We start from the raw sequence: 19,752 nt of genomic DNA, 5'->3' as shown, positions 1-19,752 counted from the left end.
CTCCAGCCATCTCTCCTGCAATTCTTCTTTGCCTGCACAGGGCCGCTTTGAGTTCTCCCCTGTTTCTGCTTATGTTTTTTGTCTGTCTTTTTTAAGTTCTTTTGTAATTGGTTGTTTTATGTTTGTGTTGTCGCTCAAATAAATTGCTAAGCAACATTTTAACTCTTAAAAATGATATGAATTTAACATGATTACTAAAAAAAAAAATACTCGCAAGAAACTGCGAATCTTCGAAAAGAGCAGCTTTGAATAGTAAGCTTCTACCTCAATCAAGTAAATTCCAATTTTATCATTTTTATTATTTTTTGACCAAAAAGTTTATTTTTATTATTTTTAACTGAGGATATAAGCTGATAATCATCACTACTTACCATTCTCTGTGAGCTAACTAGGATATGTCATTATCTCAAAGTCATAAACTTTTTCGCCAGAAGAATCTTGGGTTTGTACAAGTTGTTGCTTAGATACTTTGTAGGACTTAACTATATCTGTGAGTTTAGATAGTGTACCATCATCCGCTAAACATTATCTGATAAATGATTTGCTTATTTCTCCATGTTCATTCTCAATAAAAAAAACTATAACATTGTTTAATAAAAAATATGATGTGTCTAAATGAAAAATGTGACATAATATCAACCTAATATTGATATGTACACTTTCTTTTATAAAAAAAAAAATTCAAAACTTTTAAGATATTGTAGTGACTAATAAATTTATATCATTTTTAATGTAAACTATAACATAATTGTGATATGTATAATTTTCCTTATAAAAATTCAGATTTTGCCAAGCTTTTGAAATATGATAATGATTAATAACTCTTGCATCACCATCAAAATAAATTTCCGTGTTAAAAAGTCATTTTGACAATTTTTGGAAATATAGTAAGGACTAATAACTATTACTAGAACTTCATCTGGTTCTTACGTCTTTATAAATTGATATTTATTTTTCATAGTGCTATATATTTTAGATGTGTCGCCATATAACTAATTCAAAAGATTCGGATTGAATTAGGTAATGTAGTTATTTTTGGTACAAATATTCTGAACCCGTTTCAGATACATTATTTATTTGGATGTTTTTAGGTTCCTATACATCAGAACCGAATTATCTAAACCCGTAGGATCCAATTCGAAACCCACACATAAATTTATAATATCCAAACGGGCCTAATTTCAGAACCCCAAAGAATCTGATACTTGAAAGAAACAATCCGTACCTGAATGGGTACTCCAATGTCTATACCTAACTGATTCTATAAACAAATAAAAATGGAAAGATTTTTTTATTTAGTAAAATAGTTATATGGTGTGAAAATTAAGTGACAATATATGTAATATGTTTTTATTATTTTAATTTAAGTTATTATTTTGTTCACATAAATTATTTCTTTGAATTACGCGTTTGCCTACGGCTCTAAATGATAACTATTAAAGAAATATAAGGAATATGAAGGAAATAAATGAAAATGAATAAAACAAGAGGAATTTTTTTTTTTTGATAATCCAGGTAATCTGGACACTCCGAATGGAACCCGACTAGCGCTTAAGTACACCTCCGCAGAAGGAAAATTTATTCCTCTCTTAATTTGATAAGAAACAATTCTAGTATATTATTCCTTAAATTTTAAAGAATGTTTAGGAACCATAGAGAACAAATATTCTTTGTAAATAGTGTAAATTCTAAGGGACGATAAGAAATTCGCTATTTCCACTCATTCTCTTGGTCACCATATAGACCCTACGTAGTTCTTCACTAATTAAAACTAAGATAATTTTTGTTTAGTAAAACATATTAAACCAAATTTTTAACCATATGTATAATTCGATTATTTTACATTTTGTATTTATATAATTGGTACAAATAGCCCCTCTGCCTGCAACCATGTGCTGTTCCAGAAACTCGGTGAATCTGATATGTTAGAGGTCCATTGATCAGCCAGTTTCTGGTCTTTGGCCGCTGCGTCTCTCCTTCAACCAGCAGATATCTTTATACTCTCTTTCTATTTTCTTTCTTGCGATCTCCTGCTCTTCCCAGTTAAAATAATCTCAGTTAAAAAGACTACCACGCATGAGTTGAAATGTTAAATTTAATTGCATATTCCTCGACTATATAAATCGAACTCTTTAGCTAAAATAAAAACACAATTCTTCCAAAAAGATTTTTCACATAATGCACGGAGATTAACCCCTATCAAAACTCAAAGCCCTCCCTCAAGACCTCCAAGGTGATATCTTCTCAAGAGTAGCACGGTTATCAAGAACCACCACACGCCATCTAAAGCAATCATGCCTATTTCGGCGAAGCTGCTAAAGACACACGAGGCTACAAGCATATGACAGTCAAATCATTGACCATCCATCCACTTGCTTCTCTAATAAGGTACTGCAATCACATGACAAAATATTTGTCGCTGGAAACTTAGAAACAGTGATATTTGTATAACCAAATGAAAAAAAATCATATACTTCATTTTATATATGGTGTTCCTAAAAATAAAACATCATATCACATCTGTTTTCATGTACTTTAGCAATAACAATTTTTGTGGGTTTCTGTTGGACACAATTATATAAAAAATTTACTTCTCTATGTTTACGTTTAAGCACTCATTTTTCTCATACATATATATTACGTCAAGAAAACGTATACACAATATCTATATATAAACTCAAGCTTCTCACTTAAACCCAAACAAATATCCATCATGGAAAAAACCTACAACTTAAAAAAACAAACACCAAATTATTACCATACACTCGCTAAAGCAACGATAACAAATACAACACATACATTTCAATAAACCAAGCCATTTCTTAAAGCAACTTATGTGAATACCACAAAGAGTAAACCGCCCTGCGCGTAGCGCATGCATACTACTAGAAACCAAGACCATCCAAGAGAGATGGCACAGTAAGTTTATAAGAAAGTTTAAGAATCTATATCAAAGAAGATGATGATTTTGAAAACACAAAATTATCATCGACCTTACGTGCCATATAAGGAACTTCCACTGAGAATCACACCAGCTAGGTAACGTGCCATTGAAGAAGTTAAGATCGAATCTGAAAGTTTCAAGCTTTGCCATTGTAGAAAACTTTTGTAGTAATGATTGAAACATAAACTTATTGTTCAGATTCAATTACTAGACTGGCGTTAACCTATGAAGTTTCACACGGATGTGATCCCAAATCCTTAAAGAAGCCCAAGTAAGAATTTTAAGGGACTTTAGTCTTTGCAGTGTAGTGACAAATGATTAGTGTAGTGACAAATGATTCTATTGTCAATCTGTCAAACAAAGTGACATGGCATATAGCAAATCCCTCAAAGACTTTAACTTTTTCTGGTGATTCAAGAACTAGCGATTTCCACACAACTTTTTTAACCAACCATGTTTTTCAGAATTTATGCTTTCAGTACAAAGATGATAAAACGTCTTTCACCACCGACTTGGATCATGATGTATTTAATTTCAGTCCCAAATCACAATTCCCTGGATCACTTGAGGGTGTCCTATGTCTTAACTCATGGGTTGATGTGTGACATGTGTCATAAGAGGATGTTCAGGTGGCTTAAAACAAAAGATGCCCATAGACTAGGAGCAATGGGGCTGTTAAATTGGTGATTCAACAGTTTAATCCTCACACTGAGGTTGTTGAATAATATGAAACACATACGTGGATTAATCGAAGTTGAAAAGTTTCAACTAGTTGAATAAAGTTTGAGTGGACCCATTAAACACATGTGTCGAAATGTAAGAGGCTGAAACTGATGGAGAGTGCATTTGCATACACGCCAATTTTTATTTTGGAAAGATGCTCTATTTTGATTGGTTATAAAATAATTCGGAGATTCTTTTCCCCTCAAATTATTGGAGCTTAAATATTACACGTAAAGATTTGGATTACAAATCACAGTTCTCTTAAAAAATATATAGATATATATATTTACAATCAGAAGTAAGATAAATATTGAAAATATGTAAAATAATTATTGTATCTTTCAATGGTGACATATAATATCTAAAAAACAAAACAAGTAATAAAAGTTAATATTTACAAAATTATATTTATAAGTACAATTTCAAATTTATATAATTTTTACATTATTCATTTATTTACTCATCCGTCCGTAGGATGGGTTTCACCTAGTAATTGTTAAACTGAATGAAAAATGGAATGACTCAATTGTTGAAAAGAAGTTAGTTTTATTTGTATTTTAATTTTAATAATATAGATATGTAAATTATTTTTTGTGGGGTGCTAACAATAGAATTTGCATGCTCTTCTTGAAATCTTTTTTTTTTTGAGCCATAAAACAAATCTTCTTTGGGTAGTATTATCATACCCACAACTTTTCTTTAATGTGAGCACCCCACACCTTTTATAAAAATAAATTATAATATGTATATGGTGTTTGTAACATCTTGACACCAACATAAATGTGATATAAATGAACACATGCGGAGATAACTCTTTTATCATATTAAGAATGTCAATTCGAAATCGTTGACATATTGTTGAATTTGTATAAGAACAACTTAAATATCAACACGGTTAACTTTATAAGTATACATTAGCTTTTGTTAAATTAATCTATCTCATCTAGTCAATTTAAAATCTAAATTTAGTTTCTTCTTCGAGTTATTTGGGTGATCTTATATAGAAATAGTTAAATACAATCATTTTCATCATGGAATTAATTTGCATACATTGTATAATAATTTGACAACAACAATAACTCTCTCCCTCCACTCGATGTCAAACAATTGGAACCCATATAGTCTCTTGTCGTAAGAGCATCGTTATTGGAGGATTCTTGAGTCGGGGTTCTTAACGTAATATAAGAACCTGACTCTTAACTTTTAACTAAAAAAACTAAAACCCAGCTTTTAAATAAGAGTTTTAATAGACGGTTCTTAGCTTTTTTTAGTTAAAAATTAAAAATCATTTTCATCATGTAATTAATTTGCATACATTGTATAATAATTTGACAACAACAATAACTCTCTCCCTCCACTCGATGTCAAACAATTGGAACCCATATAGTCTCTTGTCGTAAGACCATCGTTATTGGAGGGTTCTTGAGGCGGAGTTCTTAACGTAATATAAGAACCTGACTCTTAACTTTTAACTAAAAAAGCTAAGAACCAGCTTTTAAATAAGAGTTTTAAGAGACGGTTCTTAGCTTTTTTTAGTTAAAAATTAAGAGACGAGTTCTTATATTCCGCCAAGAACTTCACCCTAAGAACCTTCCAATAATCACGTTCTAAGCATACCTATATGTGGATGCTGCATTATATATGTCAAATCATTTTCAAAATAGACTCACAAGTGCTCAACACTAACCGAGATATCATGTTTGGGACCATTTTTAGGATATACAAATTTGTGTTGACGAGATTCAAATCAATTATGATAAAAGTGATTTTATCAGAAAGAGAAATATCAACATTATAATCTACTATTCCATTAAAAAAAACTGGGTATAATTGAATACGCTACATAAAAGGGTAGTTTTAAAAAATAAATTGGGTATAATTGAATATGCTACAATATAAAGGGGTAGTTTCAAATAATCTTTAAAAGTAGGGACATAAAAGTAAACATATTACATTAACGAATATGTGGGCCTTTGTGTGTCACATGAACCAATCAAAGCCTATTGGAAACCTCTTCGTCGAAGTTTCGTTTTATTACAAAAAAAGAGATTAAACGACATAAAAACATTCAGGGGTAAAGTTGTCATTTCAAGTACGTCACTCTCCTTTTCTTTCTCTTACATCTTCACTGCCACTCAAAACACTTTAACACTGCTTCACATTCTCTCTCTTCCAAAAATCACAAACCCAGAGGAAAGAGAAAGTACAAAAAAGTCTCTACATTTCTCCTTTCTCTCTCTCTAGCAATGGCGAGTCGATTACAATCCCATCAGCTTCCGAGCGGACTCTACGTTTCCGGCAAACTCGAGCAACCAAAGGAGACACGACCACCGACAATGGCGGCTCGTGCTATGCCTTACACCGGCGGCGATATCAAGAAATCCGGCGAGCTCGGGAGGATGTTCGACATCTCCTTCGCCGATCCCACTTCCTTCCACGGCGGCGGAGCAGCCAGACCGCCGCCGACACGTGTCCACTCCTCCTCGGCGTCGTCCTCGAACCCCAACAACGGACACGGCCGATCCGGATCCCAATCGGGTCCGGTTAGAAAGTCCTCGGGTCCTCTCTCTCAGCTTCAGCCAACCGGTTTAATCACCTCCGGTCCGCTCAATTCCTCCGGTCAAATCGGGTCCGGGTCGAGGAGGTCAGGTCCGTTGGATCATCACCAAACGAGTAATCTAAGGCCGTCGACCAAACCCAAGTACGGATCCGCCGTTACGGTTCTGAACTCTGACCCGGTTCGGGTCGGGCTTAAAGTACCAAAGGCTCTGGTTTGGGCGGTGGTTGTAGTTGCGGTGACTGCGTTACTCATTGGGACGTTTTTAGCCGTTGCGGTGAAGAAGCCACTAATTATTGTGGCCATTGCGGCGGCGATTGTGCCGGCCGCCGTGGTTTTTGTGTGGAACTGCGTTTGGAGAAGAAGAGGGTTGTTGGGTTTCATCAAAAACTACCCAAATGCTGTTCTTAGAGGCGCCATTGATGGACAGTTCATCAAGGTTACAGGAGTAAGTTTTCTTGAGTAGTTCAACTTCTTTGGGTCTTTCTAATTATAGTTAAAGACTTGATCTTTGTACCAACTTGTTTCCGTCTTCGGTTGGCTAATTGGTTATCTAATGATTAAAGCAAGTTAATGAATCAGCTGATTAGTTAGAATGTCATATTCATTGCCATTTTAGTGATCATCGGCTTAGCTTAGTGAGACTAAACTTAGCTAAAGACAATGCCACTTGAGGATACATTTCTCTTCTTGATATGGTAATAATTCAAACGGTCTTTTAAGTGATCAATGCTGTGTTGAGTGATCATTTACGTTTATGTTTGAAGGTGGTAACATGTGGAAGTACCCCGCTTGAGTCTTCATACCAAAAGATACCGAGATGTGTTTACGTATCTACAGAATTGTATGAGTACAAAGGGTGTTCATGGGGATCTAGACATGCCGAGGTTTCAGATTCTTTTTTTTTATATCTCTATAATAGTAAATCTCATTCAAGTGGTTCCATATTTGAAATGGTTATTGTGTGTTTATTTGTTTGTGTGGCAGAGATATGTTTCGGATTTTTACATCTCTGACTTTCAGTCCGGATTGAGAGCACTTGTTAAAGCAGGATACGGATCAAAAGTGTCTCCGTTTGTCGTACCGGAGACAGTCGCTAATGTAACCGTGCAGACTAAGGATTTGTCTCCAAGCTTTCTACAATGGTTGGCGGATCGTAGCCTTTCCAACGATAGCCGTGCCATGCGTCTCAAAGAAGGGTATGCTTTTATTGATTTCCTTTCTGTTTAATCATTAGACTATTATGAAATTAATTACAAAGTTTACATCATAGCTAAATCCTTTTGGCTACTAGAGTTGATCTGCAAACCTTGGAAATGTGATTTTCACCTAATTGTAAATCTTGAAACTTTACCTAAATTATGACCTCTGAAAAACCCATTTAAACATTGAACACAATGTCAAAATGAAACAATTCCAGCGTTGACTTTTACCCCTATCGAGAAAGTGCATATAAGTCGGTTAAACATTGACCTCTGGTGCTTTTAACCCTTCAAATTTCAGAAAGAGTGACAAAGTACATGGCTTTTTTTCAAAGGAAGAATATTGTGCTTTTAGCCCTTTTCAAAACCAAAGAAGAAAGAAATTGTAAAAGTTAATAGCTTTAAGTCAAAGGAAGAATCTTACTGGTAGGTACTTTTAACCCTTTTAGAACAGAGATATTGTTAAAGTGTATAGCTTTAGTTCAAAGGAAGAATCTTCTGGGTACTTTAAACACTTTTTAGAACAGAAACATTGTTAAAGTGCACAGCTTTATTACAAAAGAAGGATATTTCTACTTGAATTTACCCTTAAAATAACCAGAAAAAGTATTGGTCTCTCGCTCTCTCACAGATAAGTGATAATCATGTATTTTTCAGTTCTTGCCAATTTTTAATTGATTTTGATAATATGATTTTGTTGATCAGATACATAAAAGAAGGAAGCACCGTAAGTGTGATGGGAATGGTGAGGCGTCATGACAACGTTTTGATGATCATTCCTCCTGCAGAATCAGTAGCCACTGGCTGCAAATGGTGGCGTTGCCTCTTCCCAGCTTATGTGGAAGGCCTCATCATTACATGTGACGAGAATCAGAATGCTGATGTCATTCCAGTCTGAAATACATACACATAATTACGTATGTTTTGCTTATCTGTTATATTCTGTAGATCCTATATATATATATGTTGTATAGCCAAGAATTAGGCCCTAAAACAGAAGAAATGAAAAGGAAACCATGTACTGTCATCATATGAGTTTTTGCCTCTTTTGATGGGGGTTATGTTCTGTGTACTTTAAAAGCTTCAAATGTAAAATTGAAATTTTCTACCACCGTACTAACTTAAAGGCAACTAGGATACTTTTGGGGCATTAAGCTTGTGACACACTAGTGTAGTGTTTCCAAAGTTCATATGACGCTCAAATCACTATTTTGGGAACCACAATTGGTCCAGACAAAATGAAAATCTATTCTATTAAAACACAAGTGTGATCTATTGAGATTAGTTTAGTCCAACAAATATTTTCCATGATACTTACTTTTTGATATGATAACTGTATATAAGAAAAATACAAATTTTATACAATAACCACCGCATCAGTTAACCTAATAACCACCACATCAGTTCTCACCTAACTGCATCAATATATTTGGGCATCAATAATATACCCGCCCTCCGCCCTCCGAGGGCGGGTCACTCTCTTAAAATGGTATTTTCAGAACAAGTATGTGTAATATATATATGCTGCAACACTCATTGTGTCTTTTGAAACTATATTATTTCATGACCTATGGAGCCTACATAAACCTATAATCAAGTCAGTTGCCCAATTCATCAGATAGCTGAAACCTATTTTTTCGCACGTTAGTGCTATGACTCCCATCTATAACTACTAATCTATGCAGCTTCCCTCATGAATGGAGCATGATATAGTAGAAGAATATTTTTAATATGGCTATATGTTTCCTTTTTCATAATAGATGAGCTATATTTTGTTTGGTATTTTAGAGTAATTATAAAAATAAATGGAGGATGATAGATTTTTATATAATCAGGACGACTAGAAGACAGGGCCGGCCCTGGGCTAAAGCCCATAAAGCCAGGGTTTTAGGCGCCACAAATAATAAATATTTTAGGGGCGCCAAATTTGTTAAAGTTCACTTTAGTCTAGTGGTCTCTAGCTTATAGTGCTCTTTCTACGGGTAAAAGGTTCGATACACTCACGTGTCATTTTTTCCTTTTCTGATAAATAGCATTTATTAAAGATTTATTCATTCAGGCGACGCCTGAATGTCCAGTTGTTCATATTTCATTGTTGTTGATCTTTTTGTCCAAGTAGCTCTATAGGAGTTTTATGTACGTCTTTTCTGTATTTTTTCTAAGTTTTTTAATATTGACTGAAATTCAGAAAATTTAAAACTATCATAGAGCTTTAGTATGCTGTGAAAATCTATGAAAACAATAAAAGTTGTGAAGTTTTTTTTTTTTAAAAGGGCATAAAAGTTTTGAAGTTGATGTTTTGCTCTATCTATATACTATATATTTTGTTCTTTTTTCTTTGTATTTGTATAAAATTCTTTTACAATTACTATAGTTTACTTAATAGAAAGATAAAAAACAGACAAGATGAGTTGCAAATAATCTTTCGATGTTTTGTATTTAACTTAAATTTTAATAATATTTGATACTATTTTGATTCTATTTTTAAAATATAGTGAATTTTAATTACGGCTAAAGGGCAACATTTTTGTTGTCCGCTTTAGGCACCGGACCGGCACTGCTAGAAGAGACAAATGGTGTCCCATCATGAATGCTCTATTCTTTAAGTTCTCGACCTTTCTTCTTCCCTTAGTAAACCAAGAAAACACTAATGATGTTTTCAAATTAACAGTGTAAACGAAATAATGTTACAATGTAAAATGCCAAAATACTATTTAATGCATGCAAAGTGCTGTCGTGGCTTCATATGGCATCGTCGAAAATCTAAAGAAAATCAAATTCTATTTACTGTTATAAAAATAACTGGAATTTTATTGTATCGCGGGAATTTAAATAAAGGGAAAATTTATACCCGTAGAATTAATAATACTGATAGAAAGAGTGTATTATCGTTTATATAGAAGTATAATTTACTGTGCAAATAGTGCAGCGGGCCCCACATCTTTTATATTTTTCAACGTTTTCGGCGCTGTCTCTATATGACTTTCATAACACTCCCCCTTGGGGACCGGTGTCACTATCCGCTCTCGCTTAACGTCTTTGTTGCCTCGTTAAAAACCTTTCCAGGAAAACCCAATGGGAAAAACCATAGTAAGGTAAAAAGAGTACAACCACGTAAGCTCCCCCTCGAATAAGCAGTCATATATCCTTCTGATGGCGCATTCCAATGTTATGGATGTGTTTTCTGAATACCGAGGTAGGGAGTGATTTTGTGAAGAGGTCGGCTGCATTGTCGCATGATCGAACATATCTTACTTCAATCTCTTTATTCTTCTCGAGCTCTTGAGTGTATGAGAAGAACTTCGGAGGTATATGTTTGGTTCTATCGCTTTTGATATATCCTTCCTTCGTTTGAGCAACACATGCCGCGTTATCTTCATATAGAATAGTTGGCTCCGTATTTTCGTCAATCCCACTGCTTGAACAGATGTGTCGGCTTATTGATCTTAGCCATACACATTCTCTACTTGCTTCATGGAGTGCAATGATCTCAGCGTGATTTGAAGAAGTAGCAACAAGTGTCTGCTTCTGAGAACGCCAAGATATGGCGGTGCCTCCAATTGTAAAAACATATCCTGTCTGGGATCGAGCTTTGTGTGGATCTGACAAATAACCTGCATCTGCAAAACCAATCATTTGACCTTTTGAACTTTTAGGATAAAACAAGCCTAAATCAGTTGTTCCTTGAAGGTAACGAAAGACATGTTTAATTCCATTCCAATGTCTTCGCGTAGGAGACGAACTGAATCTCGCTAAAAGATTAATGGCAAAAGATATGTCAGGTCGAGTACAATTTGCAAGATACATAAGAGCTCCAATTGCACTTAAGTATGGAGTTTCAGGACCAAGTATTTCTTCATTTTCCTCAGATGGTCGAAACGGATCATTTTCAACATTAAGTGATCTAACGACCATCGGGGTGCTAAGAGGAGTTGCTTTATCCATGTTAAAGCGTTTCAATACTCGTTTGGTATATGTAGACTGGTGTACAAATATACCCTTTCGAGAATGCTCAATTTGTAATCCTAGACAATATTTTGTCTGGCCGAGATCTTTCATCTCAAATTCTCCTTTCAGATAGTTTGATGCCTTTTGGATTTCGTTTTGAGTTCCAATAATATTAAGATCATCAACGTACACCGCGATTATCACAAATCCGGATGTTGTTTTCTTTATGAAAACACAAGGGCATATAGGATCATTCGTGTATCCTTCTTTTGTTAAGTGTTCGCTGAGACGATTATACCACATTCGTCCAGATTGTTTTAACCCATATAATGATCTTTGCAATTTTATTGCACATAACTCTTTAGGTTTGGAACTTAACGTTTCTGGCATTTTAAATCCATCTGGGATTCTCATATAGATATCAGTATCTAATGATCCATATAAATATGCCGTAACGACATCCATGAGACGCATTTCTAAATTTTCATTGGCCGCTAGGCTCATCAGGAATCTAAATGTGATTGCGTCCATGACAGGAGAATAAGTTTCCTCATAATCAATTCCTGGCCTTTGAGAGAAACCTTGGGCTACGAGACGAGCTTTGTATCTTGTAATCTCGTTTTTCTCATTTCTTTTTCGGACAAACACCCATTTGTACCCAACTGGTTTTACATCTTTGGGTGTGAGCACAATAGGTCCGAATACATTTCGTTTGTTAAGCGAATCTAATTCGACTTGAATTGCATCTTTCCATTTTATCCAGTCATGTCTCTTTTGACATTCATATACAGACTTTGGTTCTGGATCTTCGTTTTCTTCATTTATTTCCTTTGCTAAAAGGTATGAGAAAACGTCATCAATATCATCCATCTCATTTCGTTTCCATATCTTTCCATTATGGATGTAATTGATAGAAATCTCATGATTTCCTTCAGATTCAAGATGCTTTATATTGTCATTAGATTCACAATTTTCTTCGTCCAAAATATTTTCTGTTATTTTGGGAGTATCATGCTTTTCACATTCCTTACGTTTTCTAGGAAGTTTATCCTTTGAACCAATAGGTCTACCGCGCTTTAAACGTGTTCCTGATTCACGTGTATCAACTGCCGTTCCACCATTTTGTGGTATTTCAATACGAGCAGGAGTATTTGCAGCGGGTATATGTGATTTAGTTACCATTTTGGTATCAGCAAATGCATCAGGTAGCTGATTTGCTATATTTTGTAAATGCATGATACGTCGAACTTCTAGTTCTGACTGTTTCGTAGGAGGATCAAGGTGTAATAACGATGGTACACTCCATTTGATCTCTTTTCCTACTTGTTTATTGTCTCCCCCTAGAGTTGGGAATTCTTTCTCATTGAAATGACAATCGGCAAATCGTGCCGTAAACACATCACCAGTTTGTGGTTCTAGGTATCTTATTATTGATGGAGAATCATAGCCAATATATATTCCCAACCGTCTTTGCGGTCCCATCTTTGTACGTTGTGGTGGTGCTATTGGAATATAAACCGCACAACCAAAGATTTTTAGATGAGAGATATTTGGTTCTTTTCCAAATGCTAACTGTAATGGGGAATATCTATGGTATGCACTTGGTCTTATCCGAATTAGTGCTTCTGCATGCAAAATAGCATGTCCCCATACAGAGGTTGGGAGTTTTGATCTCATGATCAATGGCCTTGCAATTAGTTGCAGCCGTTTAATTAATGATTCTGCCAAACCATTTTGTGTATGAACATGAGCAACAGAATGCTCTACTTCAATCCCTGATACCATACAATAATCATTAAAAGCTTGGGATGTGAATTCACCAGCGTTATCTAATCTAACTCTTTTAATTGGATAATCTGAGAACTGTGCTCTTAATTTGATTATCTGAGTTAGAAATCTCGCAAATGCCATATTTCGAGATGATAACAAACAAACATGTGACCATCTACTCGATGCATCGATTAATACCATAAAGTAGTAGAATGGTCCACACGGTGGATGTATTGGTCCACAAATATCACCTTGGATTCTTTCCAAAAACTTTGGTGATTCTTTGTCAACTTTGGTTGGTGATGGTCTTATGATTAATTTCCCAAGAGCACACGCATCACATGTCATTTTATTACTTTGGTATATATCTTGGGTTTTTATTGAATGACCATGTGAGCTTTCAATGATTTTTCGCATCATTGTAGTGCCTGGATGACCAAGGCGATCATGCCATAATGTAACATCTTCTGGATTTCTTTTTATCACAAGATGTGATTCTATAGCATCAATATAAGTGTGATGCAATCCAGAAGGAAGTTCTGGAAATTTTTCCAGTACAAGGCCTTTGCCTGATTTTTCAGAAGTTATATACAAATACTTCTTTCCATTCTCAGTTGCAGACTGAGTGTTATACCCTTGACGGTATATATCTTTGAAACTCAACAAATTTCTCTTAGAATTTGGAGAATATAAGGCATTATCTATGGAAAACTTTGTTCCATTAGGCAACATAAAGTTCGCCTTGCCAATTCCTTCGATCAGGTCTGTAGGACCTGATATTGTGTTTATAGTCATTTTTACTGACTTTAAAGTAGAGAAATATCTCTTATCCTTCAGTATAGTGTGCGTTGTGCCACTATCTGGTATGCAAACTTCTCTACCAATTTGTTTAGTTGTTGTTCCATTTGCTTTCTTATCCATTTCTGTAACACACAGTTAATATCAATAAAGAAAATAAACTTTCATAAGTAAACATATTATGCATCAATAACAAGTACACAATAATTATACATTAGATATTTTGAAATACAACATTATTCTGAAAGTGAAATACATAATATTTTATGGCATCACTAGGCATTATTAAGCTTGATCAGTACAAGCACTTCAATATTTTGATGAGTGGCCTCGTCGAAATCTCCCATAAAGTCAGAGGATTCGAGGTATGTCGATGTTGTACCCACAAGGTGTTCATTGAGATTTACTTCCTTTGCCTTGCCTTTAATAGATTCTTGGTACAATTGGCATAGATGCCGAGGAGTTCGACATACTTGAGACCAGTGTCCCTTCGATCCACATCTGTAACAGACGTTCTCATTTTTATGAGTAGGGTTTTCTTGGGTTTCTTTTCCTTTTACCCGATCAGATCGATTCCATGTGTTGGATCCCCTTCCTCTTGGGTTGTTACTCCTTTCATGGTTGCGGTTAAATCGATAACCACGACCACGACCAAAACCACGATTGTGACCACGGCCACGACCACGCCCACGATAGGAATAATTTCCTTTTTCCGGATTTTTTATATCCGTTGCATTTACCTCAGGAAATGCTTTGGTTCCCGTGGGTCGGGCATTGTGGTTTTTAATGAGGAGTTCATTATTTCTCTCCGCTATTATAAGCGCCACAGCGAGTTCAGAGAACCTCGTATACCCACAATTTCTATATTGTTCTTGTAGAACATAATGATTTTTGTGGAACGTTTGGTAAGTTTTCTCGAGCATTTCTGCTTCCGAGACAGGCTTACCGCAATAATCTAATTGCGCCGCTATTCTCAATATAGCGGAATTGTACGTTTCCACTTTTTCAAAATCTTGAAATCGTAGATTTTTCCACTCATCGAGTGCATGGGGGAGAGTAATTTTCTTTTGGTTATCAAACCTCTCCTTCAGAGCTTTCCAAAGATCTAAGGGATCTTTGGTTCTCGCATAATCATGCGTAAGATTTTCATCTAGATGCCTTCTCAGAAATATCACGGCCTTAGCCTTTTCATGAGAGGTTGATATATTGCCTTCTCTTATTGTTTCGAGTATTTTCTCGGAATCTAGATGAAGCTCCATGTTTGTAACTCATGCCGTGTAGTTTGTCCCAGTTACTTCCAATGCCGGAAACTGAAGTTTCTCGATTTTTGCTATTTGTATTTCTAAAGAACATAAATAAAAATTATTAGAATATTATTCATATTAAAAGGAACCGTTTACATTAATCATGCAAGCAATTACAAGGAGAAGCGATGTAAAGAAAATTAAACCGATATTCATATTAAATTCACTCGGAGTAAATTCTCCAACGAATAAACCATAAATAGAAACACAAATGAAAATGGCACATAAAAACAAAAGTGCGCGAATCATCTTTCTTGAAATGAAAAATCGGAGGAGAGCGATTTGAATATATTTGAGAGAAGATGAAATATTTTGGATGAGAAAATGGAGTGAAAATGAATTGTATTTATAGATAAAAATTACTGTTCATGACCGTTGGAGAAAGGGGAAATTTTGAAAAAAATTCTTTGTGACCGTTGGGGTTAAATCGAGTACACTAAAAATCAGTCTGAAAATATCGTATTAAATGGTCAATCAAATCTATAAAATTTCATAAAAGAAAAAATTATGGCAATGAAATATTTATGTTATGACAACAAATCATGCGACGGCTCAGCCGATCAATGCAGAGTAATAAATAAATTATACGGCGGCTCGGCCGACCAATTAATAATAAACAGAATATAAGGCGGCTCGGCCGACCAATAAATAAATTAAATTACTAGTAAATAATATAGGCGGTATTCCGACCATTATAACATGATATAAATGATACAAATAAATTTTACCGAATCGCAGAGTGATCGTGCTGATAACGTGTTATAAAAAGAACTGGAATTTTATTGTATCGCGGGAATTTAAATAAAGGGAAAATTTATACCCGTAGAATTAATAATACTGATAGAAAGAGTGTATTAGAGAGTGATGAGAAGAGTGAATGATAATTTATAAACGATCGAATCGATCGTTTATATAGAAGTAGAATTTACTGTGCAAATAGTACAGCGGGCCCCACATCTTTTATATTTTTCAACGTTTTCGGCGCTGTCTCTATATGACTTTCATAACATTTACAATATTTTTCTTGGTATTGTTGAAATTACAGATCACTTCAACATTCTCTTTAACCTTTCGCCTTCGTCTGCTTAAGTAAACTGATAAGCCAAATTTGTACTCTTCATCGTCGTTTCTCTTTGTTGATTCCTTCTTATCATTTAGTTTGACTTGTACGTCAAGTTAAGTCTTTGTGTAGCTATGTTCTACTATAAATGAACTGTGAAGTACGAACATAACTAACATTTTTCTCTGTTATTATGTGGCAGAAAGATTCTGTAACATGGATAGGGAAGAGAACAAAAGTCTGATTAGTGAAGTCTTCTCTTGGTTAGTTCAAAAGATTCTCAACAAAGACATCTTTAAGGAACGTATAAGAACGATACCAGACAAGTTCTGGTCCGTTGATGAGTACCTTAACTGCTTCGTTCCTCATCTACTAGAGGAAACACGAACGGAGTTGTGCTCAAGCTTGGGATCTTTATCAAAAGCACCTGTCTTCTACATACGTTCCTTGGAGGCAAGGAAAATCAAAGAAACTAGTAGAAGATCAAACCATTTCAATATATCACTGAAGGGAGTTAATGTAAAAAGAAACAACACAATCTATGAGACGAAATGCGGAGACCTCATTGCTCTCACAGAAGCAGGAAGGCCAAGAAGCGTTAACGACTTGAACCCACTGGTTCTTGCGTATGTGTTCTCTGTTGAAGATGAGACACATTTCTCTGTTCACTCTTCTGTATCCATATCCATTGATGAGAGGTTTCCATTTGGCTCTGGTGTTTTTCTCATGACTTTGACCACTAACACTCGTATCTGGAAAGCTTTGCACTACGAAGGTGGGAACATGAGTCTCATCAAGAGTGTTCTTCAGGCTAATACCGAGGTATGTAATAAAAAATCCTTGAGCCCCAAGTTATTATTTGGTATATTGAAAAGATATATCTTCTAGTTCAGTTTTTCTTAAGTTTAAATTAAAGTTCAAACTACATTTTATTCTTGAGTTTAAATTAAAGTTCAAACTATGTTTTATAAAATACAAAGAATATTTGCCATATTTTATAACATGTTTTAACCTTTTTTTTTGTTTAACATATTTTTGTACTTCAGGATACAGAGCACTCTGTTTCTTCTAGGACTTGGGGGAATAATGTAAGGGATTTAATACGTTCAACGAACTTAAACGCTTCTCAAGAATCTGCAGTTTTGAGTTTCTTGGAAACAAGGACTTTTAGTGAGAAGACTAGTGTGAAACTGATATGGGGACCACCCGGTACAGGCAAGACAAAGACGGTCGCTACTCTTCTCTTTGCCCTTCTCAACTTAGGTTGCAAAACAGTCGTGTGCGCTCCTACAAACACAGCTGTGGTTGGAGTTGCATCGAGGCTATTGGCATTGGTTAAAGAATCTTCTCCCTCAGGTCATTCTACGTACGGTCTAGGGAATATCGTTTTATCCGGAAACCGAGTTAGAATGGGGATAGACAGCAAGAACAATGATCTCCTCGATGTGTTTCTTGAGCATCGGATCAGTAAACTGTCACTGTTATTGTCTGGATGGGAACTGAGTTTGAGTTCTTTCGTAGATTTTCTTGAGAAGGCTGAGTCTAATTACAAGACATATGTCTTGTCAAGTGAAAAGAAGAAAGGTGAAGACAAGAGAAGCTTTCTTGAATCATTTGGAGAGTTCGTTAAGAAGATGTTTTATGGATCTAGCCAAGAGTTGCATAAGAAGAAAGAAAAGATTCTTACATTTGGAGAATTTATAAGGAACGAGTTCCATAACTTAAGCCAAGAATTGGTTAAGGTGATGGATCATATGGAGCATCATGTGGTGGATATGTACACACATCTGCCTAAGTCTTTCATACCATCTAATGATGTGAAGAACATGATCACAGCCCGTCGAGCTCTTCATCATGCTAGGTCTTTCCTTAAGAAGAACTCATCCAAACATGATTTTGAGATTAGAAGCTTCGTATGTTATTGCCTGGAGCCTCTCCGTTTGCTTCCAAAACGTTTTAGGATTCCAACCTTGTTGGAGAACGAGGATGGGATGAGATTTTGCCTACAAAATGCATGCATAATCTTCTGCACTGTTTCTGGTGCTTCTCAAATGACCGTTGAAAGGACAGCATCTATAGAACTACTTGTAGTTGACGAGGCAGCTCAACTTAAAGAATGTGAATCAGTTGCAGCATTGCAACTTCAGGGCCTGCGCCATGTTGTTCTAATAGGTGATGAGCTTCAGCTACCAGCTATGGTACAAAGCAAGGTACACTCTTTCTTCTTATTCCAAGCAATATATATAGACTTCTGACTATGTTTACATATACATAACAAAGGCTGGTACTGAGCATAGGCAAATGAAGCATTAGTCTTCAGACTTGTAAAAAAAAAATATATAAACAATTACTAGATAGTTTATTACCTCCAAAAATCTTAGAACTGGTTCTGTGACACGATGTTAAATATTTTATACAAAAAGCATTTTTTTTTTTTTGAGAAAGCACAAAACTCATTTAATATGATTCTTTTATAAATATTACTACCGAACATAGTCTCGTGTAATCCATGTAGGTGTGTGAGAAGGCTAAGTTTGGGAGAAGCTTGTTTGAGAGATTGGTATTGCTCGGCCACAACAAACACTTGCTTGATGTTCAGTACCGTATGCATCCCTCTATAAGTCTTTTCCCCAACATGGAGTTTTATGATAGGAAAATCTCTGATGCTGCCATTGTTAAAGAAAGAAACTATCAAAAGAGGTTTCTCCAAGGAAATATGTTTGGTTCTTTCTCCTTTATCAACGTGGGACTTGGGAAAGAAGAGTTTGGTGATGGGAATAGTCCTAAGAACATGGTTGAGGTCGCTGTGATTTCCGAAATTATATCCAATCTTTTCAAAGGTATATATATGTATATGTATATATAACATTTTATTGACATATATATAAAATCAAGTATCAACAGTAACGTGTTCTTCTTTTAAAACAGTGTCAAGTGAGACGAAGACAAAGATGAACGTTGGCGTTATTTCACCTTATAAAGGTCAGACAAGAGCAATCCAGGAGAGGATCGGAGATAAGTACAATAACGTATCAGATCAGATTTTCACTTTGAATGTTCGGTCGGTTGATGGGTTTCAAGGTGGAGAAGAAGATGTGATCATCATATCAACCGTAAGAAGCAACGGTAATGGGAAAATAGGGTTTCTCAGCAACCGTCAAAGAGCTAACGTAGCACTCACTTGTGCAAGGCACTGCTTATGGGTGGTTGGGAACGAGAGGACTCTTAACTATGAGTGGTTCGGTTTGGACAAAGCTCGTAAGGGACTCAAAGAGACGTGGATGTATCTATGATGCTGTTGATGACAAGAATCTAAGAGATGCCATGAATGATGCTATGCTCAAGGTCGACATGTCTGATGCGTTTTCTAGTTTTAGCTCTCTTTCGATCAGGAGAGGGAGAATGAATGCTTGATGGCTCTTTTAAAACTTTTTTGGGTAGTGAAC

General features: G+C 35.4%; 1 protein-coding gene and 1 pseudogene across 1 annotated transcript; both read left to right on the top strand.

Annotated features, from left to right (window-relative positions):
• The first annotated feature begins 5,793 nt into the window (after window positions 1-5,793).
• BNAC09G23040D (uncharacterized membrane protein At1g16860) lies at window positions 5,794-8,537 on the top strand. Its single transcript, XM_013821504.3, has 4 exons — window positions 5,794-6,672; window positions 6,992-7,111; window positions 7,212-7,423; window positions 8,132-8,537. Exons 1-4 carry the CDS (start codon window positions 5,914-5,916, stop codon window positions 8,322-8,324), a joined length of 1,284 nt encoding a protein of 427 aa, XP_013676958.1. The 5' UTR covers window positions 5,794-5,913; the 3' UTR covers window positions 8,325-8,537.
• A 7,429-nt stretch (window positions 8,538-15,966) lies between these two features.
• On the top strand, window positions 15,967-19,729 carry LOC106380231 (annotated as a pseudogene).
• Window positions 19,730-19,752: the final 23 nt, after the last annotated feature.

The sequence above is a fragment of the Brassica napus genome, chromosome C9 (genome assembly GCF_020379485.1).
Source record: "Brassica napus cultivar Da-Ae chromosome C9, Da-Ae, whole genome shotgun sequence".
NCBI lineage: Eukaryota > Viridiplantae > Streptophyta > Magnoliopsida > Brassicales > Brassicaceae > Brassica > Brassica napus.
This window is presented reverse-complemented; position numbering and strand designations above follow the sequence as displayed.